Consider the following 13,028-nt stretch of genomic DNA (forward strand, 5'->3'; position numbering starts at 1 on the left):
GTTTTGAACATGTTTTGTTGGTTTTCCTGCCTAAAGTGTCAGCATTAACTTTATAGTAAAGGGCTACAGAAAAAGTGGGGCTTGTTCATGGTTACTCTATAAATATTCAGAATCATGAAATGTGTGTTTGCATGTACATATAAACTACAAACAATTGATGACTAAAAACAGAAGCTGGGCCAGTTGCCAAATAAGAGTGCACACTTCTACAGTTAGAATAAAAGCTTACACAGTTACAGTGTACTAAGAAGCAATAGGGTACAGTCACTTTATGTGCAAATGAATACACAGTCAGTTTGGACAGGGAGGTGGTCTCACCTCCCTGGTTTGGACAAGGTGGGAGTGCAGTTATCCTTGGTAGGGATAAGCCATTCTCATTCCCATTATTAAAAGGAGCCAGTGAAAAGGGGGATTTGCTGGTGTAACACGCCACAGTGTACAGTAAGCGACACGTGGGTGCCTTTGAGGTGATAAATCTAGCTTACTCTTTTCAAATTTCATGGGGAAAGAAATGTGCTATTCTCTGCTAAACCAGCTGACTGTGAAGCTTTAAAACTGATCAAAAGGGACCAAGTATTTAAACAATTAACTACTTTTATGATGGTAGAGTGTACAAAAACTGAAAGACGAAGAGGTACTAGGCTCACTTGGTACCTCCTTTGTATGATTCCTGCAAGGACCTTTACTATCGTAAATTTTGTATAATTTGACAACAATTCTTCCGTGAATATTGAAAATAAGTTCAATAATCCATATCATTGAAAGGACTGGCCTTGACTAGCCTTCACGCTATTGTCAGTTTTTTTTGCCAAACTATATTTCAACTATTCATTGTTGTCAATATGACTTTGTTGACGATGTTTGTTTATTTGGTAAATGAATTTCATTTCATTTCATATTTCATTTTTTTTAAAATAGTAATTGCCAGTCTATAATCCAGTGGGCTCCCTAACGTGCATGATATCTAAAGCATGCACTGATTGTAGATTGTCTCCTATGAAAGATACAATGCCTTCAAACACTGTTAGAGAGCTAACAAGTGTATCATACTGCATAGAAGCACCACCCTGAAGGAGCATGATAATTCATGATGTATTCTTGGACCGCCTCCTGTTATGGTTAACATATATCACTGGACATCAATGAAATGTTCACAATATGTGCACAGCGACTACATATATGGGCCCATACCTAGCGTAGAAATGAGAACTGTTTTTCTATGCATGCCTTTAACCCAATCCAACTTGGCATTCTGCAAATGTGATAAAGTTGACAGTTGGTGACCAAACATCACTCGAGTTCCACCCTGATTAATCCGCATTAATCAAGGTGGGACTAGTGAATCCTCAATGGCTATACACAGGACTTCTTATCTCTTACAAGTCTACATAAGACAAAGCAGATCTTAAAGGGATACATCATACTGAGTCAACAAACACATGTAGTCTAGAAATATAGGCTTACTTTTCACTGCTGGTGACACACTCGATGTCCTCGTCTGACTCATCTTTGGCCACCAAGTGGTAGATGGATCGGCTACGTGAACGGCCGCGAATTATCTTGCTTGCATTCTCCTCCATCTCTCCTTTCAGCCTAAATGTTCAGGTTCTCTGGTGTTAAAGCAAGACAAGACAAAACAAAGGATATGCCAAAGTAATTGCTGTCATCAAGATGTTTGAAGCACTAACTATATCGTATTAGATTCTAACAATCATCAAACTACACACACTGCTTCATTTATATCTTGGGCTGCCCTGAGTTCAGTGGTATTGACCTACGGACATATACATGTACACGTGTACTGAGATTCTTTTTTTTTTAATGGAACAAGAAACTAAGACTTCATTGGTGTACAGGTGAGGAAAATTCTTTGTGTACCATGTCATAGTCATGCACATTTTCTGACAAATTCTGTTTTACAATGAGAATGTGACCAGGTTACCCACTTACTGCCAATACACTTTCTCTCATTTTTTTTCTTTACTCATCAAAATGAAGGACAGAGGAGCAAAATAGAAGCAAAGTTAACACTGAGTTAGATGGGAGTAATCAGGATGGGTGGCACAGTTATTCGGCTACATGTACTAGGGTCTGCACTGACTGTGGTGGTTTTGGTTCCATGAAATTTGATCAATGCCACAATGGCTCCCATGAAATATCTGCACACTATCAAGCTAAACATACACTTTGTAAATTCTACCCACAAACATAGCCCTAGAACCTTAATCCTAATTTTCACATCAAACTAAAACCTTAAAGGCATAGAAAACTCCTCTAATTTACCTTTTGCAGATGAAACAAAAACCAAGCATTAGTGCTTTAAAATAGTTTAAAATGTGAGTTAGGGATAGAAACAACCAATGTAAATATTTGAATTAGTGTAATCAATGAACATGTTAAATAAAAAAAAAATATGAACAATGGTTATAATAAAATTGTTTCTAGACTAAATCGTCTACAGTTACAGTTCATTGAGAAAAATAGTGATATCTCCTTATATTTTAGGTTTTATTGCAAAATTCTTATATGGTAGGACATTTTGTGATACAACTGACCTACACATATGCATCAAATGTGATATCTTGAACATTTTTTCAATCACTGCTCCCAATGGTAAACAGGATCTTTAGACCCTAGGTATCATGACTCTACTTTCATAACCCTATTAAACCCAAGTCCTTAGAAAAGAATAAGACAGAGCAATTGTCATATCAGCAAAGCTAATGTTGTGTCACCGGTGGTTTTACCCTGCTAATACGCACAGAAATTTAAACATCCACACAGCCACAAAAAAAAAAAAAAATGCAGGAAACATATCATGGTGATTTTCTGAGCCAAACCGACAATTGCAAAAAATAACAACAATGCAAAAATATCACCTCCCACAATATCCCATATGCTGAGAAAGGACTTCTTGCTGAAATCCACCACACAAATGTCCAACACAGTAAAGGGCATTTATTGTGCAGCCAACCAATCTTATACAGATCTGCATAAATTGCTCATAAAGAACAGTGTCGATGAGCCATTGGAATGCAAGGACAAATGTGAACCAACTACTAATGGTTGTATCAGGGAGGTGAAAGAGCCACTTCCCTGCTACATGTACAGTATGCACTGTAGATCTCTCAAAAGACACAAAAATATATGACAATTGCACCCTCTGATAGTGAGTAATACAGGGTGCATTTTTTAGAGTTCCTGAAACAATGACAGATACAGTCTAGAGCTCACTTAATTCTGTGTTTCAAGGGTAAAGCTTGCATATTTGTAGTACCGGGTATGTTTGACGTCCAGAAAACACTATTTTCTAATGACAATTACAACAATTGACAATTTCACAATCTAACAGCACCTAATGCAAGATTGCAACTACTGTAAATGTGGAAATTTTCACGGTACATTGATTTTCGCGGATTTCACGCTACGTTCGGCTAGCGTGAATTCAAAAACGCGCGAATATATCTTCGCAATTTTCTATGCACATTTTGAACGGCCTGAATTGTGTGCGCTTCGTCGATGATACTGCTACGTAGTACAGACATGTTTACGCATATAGCAGTATCATCGCATGCACAGCACGCACCGAGCCCATGGCCGATTGGTGTGCTACATCCCCGCGACTACAGTACTAGTACTACAGTACATGTATCGAGTAAAATACACATGTACAACGTAGTTGAGCGCTTGTACTCGCACTCGCGCCGCTCGCTACGTTGCTTATCGTACGCTGGCATCGCTGGATGAAAACAGAGACTGTGTATTAACCCGCTGCGGAGCGCGAATTTAAGAACCCGCGAATATGTTTTCGAGCCGCTCAGCGCGAAAAATTAATCGTGCGAAAATATCGACGTTTACAGTATATAAAACAACGGAATGTGTGCTACCACATAGAAGACAGGTCAAAGCAAGAATTTTCCCCCCCCAAAAAAAAACGTGTTTTCAAATCTCAGCCTTTTATTTTCTGTAAAAGTTGTCCAAATGACCACTCCATTCTGGGTTGTGTACAGTAAAAGTTTGCAAACCTGAAATCAGGAATAGCAGTGGACAAGGTTTGTACGTGTACAGAGAGACTAAGAGGATGAGCAGTGGCAATTGATCAACATGTTGCAAATGAGACACAAATATTCCATTGACACCCTGACTTCTACACTCAGAATAGACATGATGGTCACGCTAGAGAAATAGAGGGGTAAAGCTGGAATGCAATTCAATGTGTTCTATCTATAGATATACTATGACTTTGTGATGAAAATAACCAGAACAAGTGCAGAATATATACCGGTACCCCTGCCCTGGCCCCCACCACATCGCTGCTCTAATAGAAATACCCTGTATCATATCATTGGCTGGTAGTTGTACACATACTGGCCCGAATTCACGAAGGTGGTACAAATGAAACCATGGTTTAAACCATGGACAAAAACCATGAAGCGCCAAGTGTCGCATGGAATATTTTGTTACAAAATCAGTCATTTCGTCGATGAAATGATTATTTTGTAACAAAATGACATTTTGTAACTAAATGAACATTTTGTCCACGAAATGATATTTTCATTAACGAAACAGTCATTTTGTCAACGAAATGACCAATTTCGTAATGATATATTCCGTGCGACACTTGGCGCTCCATGGTTTTTGTCCATGGTTTAAACCATGGTTTCATTTGTACCACCTTCGTGAATTCGGGCCATTGCGTTTGACATCTAGTCGTGGGGTATTCTGCATGCATATCAGCCAAATAACCAAATCAGAGAACCTCTGTGTGATACCAGCTAGTGTTTAGATAGTTCCACTAAGAGTACTGCATGGTTGACACAAATAACTTAGACAAGAAGTAAAACCCATCCATCAGTTGACTAAACAGCTAATTATTTCAACTGAGTCCTTTATCATTGCTACCTATGTCTTAGTATCGTACCATAGTTATGGGTAAACTCGGCCACATGTAATGAGGTCGCTAGGGGCCGAGTTTATCCGCTAGGCCGAGTTTACCTACAGCTCATCTAGGGTAGGGACCTACTTAGCCCGACCAGACGCTGTAATTACACCGTGCGAACGCGACGTACCTACGTACAGCGACTGGGCTGTGTATAGTTAGGACCTACTCAGAAGTCTCTTAATACACACATGACAAGACAACTGAATGGTTGCACAGCAGAGGAATACAACGAGAAGCAGAGACTCCAACCCAAAGCACCTTCTGATCTGGAGATTCTCCCGCCTGAAACCCCTAGCAAACGGGAGAGTCCAAGTTGATGTGTGCGAAGCGCGAAGTTCCTAGGGTTCTTGATGGTCTCTGGTGCTATCAAAGGCTTATCTTTTTTCAACATACGACAGCAATAAGTAAGAAATTCTTTCCATCGGGAGACACAGAGCCAGGGCAGGAGAAATTAAATCTCAAATGGGAAAACGGGAGATTTTTCAAAAATGGGTTTTCGGTGGGAGATCTCCCGTCGAAAACGGGAGAGTTGGAGTCTCTGGAGAAGTTTAATATGAGCTGGACGAACAACTGTGTTCTGTTAGCAAGGAAGGCTACAGGGTGGTCCACAACTTGAAATTTTAGCATGTTGCAAGCTCAGAATCTGAGAATATTGCAGAAATTGAATATGTGCGAAGCGCACACAATGAGTACATAGTACGCAATATTTTGCTGCTTATCTCTCTTTGTGCTGCTTACATTCAATGTTCTCTCTCATGTTTTGCACACAAATATCTAAAGTACCTGGTAGTTTGATGTTTCTTATGTTATGCACATGTTTTGCACATTTTTGAATACTTTTACTTTGAGCTTGTTGCAAATTCTTGAGGATGTTGCATAGCATGTTGCTGGCTTTTTAGGATGTTGCACAAGAATTTTTAGCATGTTGCAGCGACATGCTAAAACCCCTCGTGGACCACCCTGGGCTATACATCAAATCATGGAGGTGGAACATTATATTCCAGATGATAAATTTTACATCACGCCATCAGTCCACCATATGCCTACATTGTATAGAAGGCATAGATTGATAGTGCCATGTATTGATTTGTGGAATTTATTGTGGTCCTTGAGCAGACAAATGAATAGGCATGTACGGTATTTAAATAGTACCAGTATCTACTCTGAAAAAAAACACACACACACACACACATATCACACTGAACAATGATGATGGCATAGGTGATAGTAACCGCAGCAGCGACCCCATACGGACAAATACGTACCGTACTGTGTTACAGCGCCCCGCGACGGGGTTAAGGTGATAGGACTCTAACGTTGGAGGCTCACAGTACTATTGGTAATGCAATTCCATAAATACTGATATGTGTAGAATTTATGCATATTTTTTTTCTTTTGTTCTGCTTCAATGACAAATGAGCACCCAATCATCACCTTTTGGCTTTGTTCACCATGATTTGCTGTGAATTTTGAAACATTCTTACTCCTGACTAAATCACTAAAAGTATAAATCTGTCAACTGTGTAAGTTAGGTCTACGCAGCATACTGACTGTTCTAATTTATAACATTAATGTTAGATGTTCGAATCATGCAAAAGTCTGAATCATCGGCAGGTCTCCTTCGCTTCATTACTAAACAAGAAAGACTCTCTCCTTCCTCTTTCATGAGACATCATAAAGACTTCAATCTCGTGATCTGATGCGTTTCTAAACGACACGTTCGATCACTGCTTCAAACTCGTCGAGGTGCCTTATTTATTAACTTAACCTCATTGGAGTCACAGACTGACTAAACGACAATGGTCCTGATTTCGCTGACGGGTGGTATTGACTGAGTATTACCATACTGCGAGAACTTTTATATTGAAGAATGGACTTACCACCGAGGCGAGCGAGGAGAGCTTCGAGACTCGAGAGAGCTCGAGAGTTTAGGGCCCTAGGGGAGTGTGATCAACGATATTTATGACGATGTCGACCTAATAATGGTGGTCCGTGCGGTGGATGTCAAAGTTATATTTCAAGACGAGTCAGATGAATCACAATCCAAACTTGTGCAAGCTTGCGCGACATCAAAAATAGTCTGAGCACTAAAAGTCATAATTTCGATCACCACAACGTATACGAGTCGGGCGACATCAACAATACAACTCCACAGATAGTGGCCGTGGCGAACTGTCTGGCGTCCGCGTAGCTAGCCGTGTATTAGACGATCCCTCTCTCCTGCCCTCTCTCTCTCCCTCTCTGCCTCGCCTTGGCCTCTGGCCCAGGCGCCGTCCGGATTACGTACGGCGGCCGCAGACACCGGTTGATCGAACCTCGACTGTTCGGCAACAAGTTCCAGCCCAAACCAAAGAGATTTTCCGCAGTGAGGAGAAAAATCTCTTTGCCCAAACCATGGAAAATCAACCGCGCCCACTTCGCACAACTCTTGTAGACTGCTGACAACTTCAAGCGAAACGTCATTTAAAATTTTTGTACCGACCGTGCTTGCTGACGACACCTTAATAAAATTGACTTACTAAATTTCTGCTCTCCTAGGATAGAGATCAGTGGAAGGACATTGAAAAGGATCTCTAGTGTTACGCCGAAGAAGGTCTAATTTTGTGGGGCACACGGTTTAGCAAGTTTTTTTTTTTCTTTGATCGAAATAAATAAACTATTGAACTGAAGTTATGATTAATAAGATTGAAACAGAGAAGTGGAAGCTTACTATATTCCCACCTCCGTGAGAAATCACTGAAATAATTCGTTCATATTTCAATCACTTTTCTTCTTCTTTTTTCATTTCAGTGGTGTACCATTACTTTTCTTAATGTTTCGTACTTTTCCATCTATTGAATAATATGTGAATCCTAAACTACACTATTTTTTTTGAGGGGGGGGGGGGGGTCAAGTCCCCCTCCTCATCGAAGACTACTTTCATGCACGTCTTATGTGTTTTCTTTAAAATTACAGTAGCAAAGACGCTACAAACTGATCGCATTAACTCAAAGATGAACGCCGATTGACTCTTTCTAGTTAGGAGTTCTTTTCCATTTGAATTAATTATTGTTAATGCAGTTAAGTTTGTCACAAGACTGAGAATGGCCTTCGGTAAAATCGGTAATAATATTAATCCATTTCAAGAAAGATTAAGTTTCTAAACAAACTTTAAATGAATCACATATAACTTCTTTACAGTGACTTACATTTCAGGTGCTTCACTAATATTTTGATTTATCTGTTCATCTATCTATCTGTCTACCTCTTTTTTGTTTGCACCCGATCCTTCTTTGTATTTTGTTTTTAAGAACCTTTTAAAACATTAGCATTTCCAAACTCGAGTCATGTTTCAACTCGAAAGCTACCGTATCTCTTAATCCTACGGTCATCGTTCAGTCTCACTCGTGTGTGTTGATAAGATACAATCGTGTTCTCAACTTTTCTTCTTGCTTTGACTCGGTTTTCTTTTTTGTTAGACCTAGAGATGTAACTTCTGGCGTACCATCCACAAGTTTTATTTCAAGATGTTCAAGAAATGTATGGTTTTTGTTGTGTGTTTTTTTTTTCGTCAGGCCTAAAACCTATGATTTTACTTTTCTACTACAATTTTATCTGCTCAGTTCAAAATTCTATACGGCTATGATGAGTTGACGAAACCTGAAGGATCCCGACGAAATTCATGGTTGTTTTGACTGCATGCTCGCTTTATTTGATTGTCATTGCTTTATGACAGTAACCACCTTTGATTAAGGTTTGTCCAGTAGAATCAGAATTGTCTCATGAACCAAAATAATATTGTTGAACTGACGGGGAATCAACTATGTATCTCGGTCGTGGAGGATTAGAGTGGATGTAATAAGTGTTGTGTGTGTGGGTGCGTGATTTTACATCCAATTATATTTCGATATTGATTGAATTGTTACAAAGATAATTATATGTTCTATGTAACAATTCAATTATACATCAAAAGGATAAAAAAACACGTAATAAAAACTGTAAGTAATTATCAAATTCTGTCAAAATTGCGGGGCCTAATACAGATCCAGGAGTGGCAAGAAAAAAAAATAATGTGATATAATTCATACATGAAATGATTGCAAGGATATAGTGTGCAACAGTAACTGATATCACCCCCCCCCCCCCATGGAAAGGAAACTAAATATTATAGGTGGAGTATATGCATAAAAACTTGTGTAATAATTTGATATCCTTATAACGAACCAATAGAAGAATGTGCAAAGCTTTGAAATCATGCAACGTCATATCATCTATTCTATAACCCATTAGTAACTGAACTGCCCGAAACAATCCATCAGATTACTCCCTAAACCGCCCGAAACAGCCCGTTAGTTTTATAGTCTTATACTGTACTATTTTTCATAATTTTCATTTATAATATAGGCCTAATTACGCAATTTGAAAGAGGTCACAGGTCAACAAACGCAGTGTATCATGTCATCATTATTTCTGTTACACGCAAGTCTCTTGGTAAAGTCTTATAGGCTTTCAAATGAACATAACTTATGACAGACAAAAGTAAACGTGCAGTGAGCTATTTTACATAATTTTGAAAGTTGTCGAAATGAGAGTAATATTACTGTACCTTCCGGGGAACAATATGTCATTATGACGGGCACTGAATCTTCAGTTGCTAAAGGGATTATTTGCGTTATATTAGGCCTACGCAATATTGTGCAAGATCATGATGTTTATTGATAACGTGATCAAAATGTTACAAAAATCCTCTGGCTTTTTTTAACTTTCAGTTAGTTTAACTTTTTGGTTATTTGATTGCACTTCTTTTACCTCATAGAACAAATTTACACGATATTGAGATTGTTATCATTATCAACTGCATTTGATTTTAAAAAATGAATTTCCTTACAACTTCCTTGTGCTATCATGGCCTCCAATAACAGAAAACAGAGAACAGATAAATACAGAAAAAAGGGAGAAAGAGAGAAGAGACAGCTCTCTACAATAATTGGAAAACATAGTGAACATAATATGTGTGTAAGTGCATTGTTCTGTGAAGGGTTTAAGTGTATATAATTTTTGTGTACGTATTCACGATGGTATGCTATGATTTTTGGGTCACCCCATGCATGCAGTGATTATGTGTTTGTTTCGATTAATTACTGTCGATTGCATATTGTTCGTATGCATTCAAGATGAATGTATTTTGTTATGTCAAATTGTAGAAATCGAATAATGATCATTGAAAAACAGCAAAAAAGGTATAGATCATCATTGTGTTTTGTTTTGCTTTATCTTAAAGGGGTGTTGTTATATGAATTACCAGATTATGATACTTGGCATCTAAACAGCCTATCTTTTTGATCTAACATTGATCATCTATTAAGTCATTCTTTTCTTTAATCGTGATGTTTATCTTACTGTACTTGAGTTTTTTCAATTTTTTTTATAGGGATGGTAGAACCTATAATTACGGTTGAGATGGGTGTTCAGGTTTTAACTTCTTGTGAGATAATTAGGAACCCCTTTTCTTATATGAAACATTAAAATATAGCATGCAATTCTAAGAGGACTTCAAATTTTATTTGCTAAAAGTCTGTTTTGAAATAGCCGAGATATCCCAAAACAAATCAAAAGAAAGTGGCCCTAATATAAGGTGGGTTCCACCTTTTGTTTCTTTCTCTCTCCGGCTCCTTTTTTCTTTTTTCATCTCAGCCATTTCAAAACCGATTTTCATCAAATAAACTTTGAATTCCTCTGAGAATTGTATGCTCTCTAATATTTCATATAACATGTTCCTAATTATCTCGCAAAAAGTTAAATCCTGAATACCCATTTAAACCAAAAATATAGGTCCTTCCATCACTTTAAAAAAGAAACTGAAGTACGAGAAGATAATCCTGTATTTGACACATAACTATATGAAAGAATGAATGAATAATACAATGATATTAGATGCAAAAAGACAGGATGTAGAGATGTAAAGTCTGAGTATCATATCGATTTGGAAATGCTCAATCACTTGTAACTTTGGAGCACTGACAGTCGAGTAAAGTCTACTTGGCATTTCATCCACAAGCACCACTTACTAGGGTGCGACCGAACGCTGGCGGGCGCTAGACAAAAAGGTTCATCAACATCTTTGGTGCTATAGCATTAAAATGATTAACATCATATTCTGGGTAACAGCATTTAAAACAAAATCATAAAAGTGAGTACGCTACTGTTGTTTTCCCAAGTATCGTAACTCCTCTGGGTAACATCAAACACTCTTGGAAAATATCGTCTTGCTTCTCCTAATGCATACATATTTACTTTTTTGTTTTTTGTGCCCTAAATTGACAAATGTCACAAGCTAAAAGGTATTGATATCAGAAATTTACTTGAACTGAAAAAGAAAAAAAGAGTTATGTGAATGATTAGAAAATGAATATTAGCTAATCTCCAGTCATGTGAATATGACAGTCTATCTCTGAACTTAAAGGAAATCAAAACCCAAATACTACGTGTTACAAAAAACATTTCCCATTTTTGATCCTTAATAATATTTCAAAGACTATTTATCAGATAACACTGACATTGATATGAGCAATAACTGAATAGTGTACAATTTTGTTGGAGGCAATTTCAAAATGACAGCATAATTCAGTTTAATTAAATCAAACATTAACTTTTCTGTTAGGTTTCAGATTTTGCTCTATTTTCAATCCTCTGTACAAAACTTTTAACTTTGCACAGAAGTCGATTGGTGTGTATGGGAGCGTGTAGTTGACACCCATACAATGGTCCTGGACAATGACCAAGATTTGAATGCTCCGTTATTTATTAATGAGAAATTCCACTATCACAGCTAGTCTTTATTCATTCTCAAATGTGATGTATGCAAGCACGTGACATCATGTGTGGACAATGATTATAAAGAAAATGTAAAGAAAATTCAACATGTTTTCACTTTTCTAGCATAATGAAAAAGCACTTGACTAACCGCTTTCAGAAAGAAGGGGGAGTAATTACTTGACATATGTCAGTACAAAGTTGATGGAATGTGTAATTTTCATGAAAAATGAATTTTTGTGGAATTCCCCTTATATTTTCTTTACATTGTAGTCCACACATGACATCATAACCTCTAGTAGTCTTCTCAGCCAGTGGTTCCAACACTAAAACTTTAAAGATTCATAACGTTTGCATCGGTTGTCCAATTTTCCTCAAACTTTCACTGATGTGTTCTACTAATGTTGCTGCTTTCACTCAATCCACATTTCTCTTTGGGTTTTGGTTTCCTTTAATGCACAACAATGAAGTGTTGGCTTTGCCAGTAGAGTCTGTCTACTCTATTGTGAATCTAACCTGTTGGAGTTTTTTGTGTTTTTTTTTTTTTCTTCTCCATAAGTGTGTGTAATAGTAGTGGGTGTGAGAGTGAGGTTACAGGCACATGTACTATTACCTAGTATGCTGATAGCAATAATAAAAAACAAAGATATATAGTACATGCCCATTCAAGTAAAAGCATAATAAAGTGGTACCTAGCACAACAAAATATATATTGACAAACAAAATGAGCATAGCTACATACAATGCTAATCATAACAAATAGCCAGATAGGTATGTATTTGCACTGATATTTATTTACACATCTGAAATACAACATACATATGTCTGTATATATACAATCTAATATCTTTCTTGTAAATTATTACAGACATAAGTGATATCTTTCGACATAAACCACACTTAGAATACATAAAAACTATGTACATAAAATAGTAGTAGTAATGAATAAATTGGATTTTAAACTCAATATAATCCACAACTTTGTCTCATTGCCAGCCATACTCAGAAGGGGAAAAAAAAGAGAGAAATATTCAACTTAAACTTTGCTGAAACTTTCCCATTGCATGCTATATGGGATTTGTCAAGTGTACGCAGCACACAGTATTCCTAAAAACTGGACCATATAACTTTTGTAATTCTTTGGAAATAGTTTATATTGCAAGCACTGCAAACATTGTAGAATATTAATTGGTTTAAGCTCATTGTGTATTTGGAAAAGTATCTAATCAAATGTTAGTGTATACATCTAACTTGCCTTGTGTGTGTTGAAACTTTGTGAAAGTTACCATAGGAT

At 37.3% G+C, this 13,028-nt stretch overlaps 1 protein-coding gene across 1 annotated transcript in view; it reads right to left on the reverse strand.

Moving 5' to 3' along the window:
* LOC139711497 (protein unc-13 homolog D-like) overlaps positions 1–7,078 on the reverse strand; it is a 55,001-nt gene extending 47,923 nt beyond the window's left edge. The window contains exons 1-2 of the mRNA XM_071623374.1: positions 6,823–7,078; positions 1,465–1,610 (exon numbers count right to left, since the gene is read on the reverse strand). Coding sequence (XP_071479475.1) covers positions 1,465–1,580 — 116 coding nt within the window. The 5' untranslated portion in view covers positions 1,581–1,610; positions 6,823–7,078. The remainder of the gene's footprint in view (positions 1–1,464; positions 1,611–6,822) is intronic.
* Between the last annotated feature and the right edge of the window lie 5,950 nt (positions 7,079–13,028).

This window comes from Diadema antillarum, unplaced genomic scaffold (assembly GCF_040938485.1).
Source record: "Diadema antillarum isolate AM-2024a unplaced genomic scaffold, OU_Dant_1.0 seq00001662_RagTag, whole genome shotgun sequence".
Classification (NCBI taxonomy): Eukaryota; Metazoa; Echinodermata; class Echinoidea; order Diadematoida; family Diadematidae; genus Diadema; species Diadema antillarum.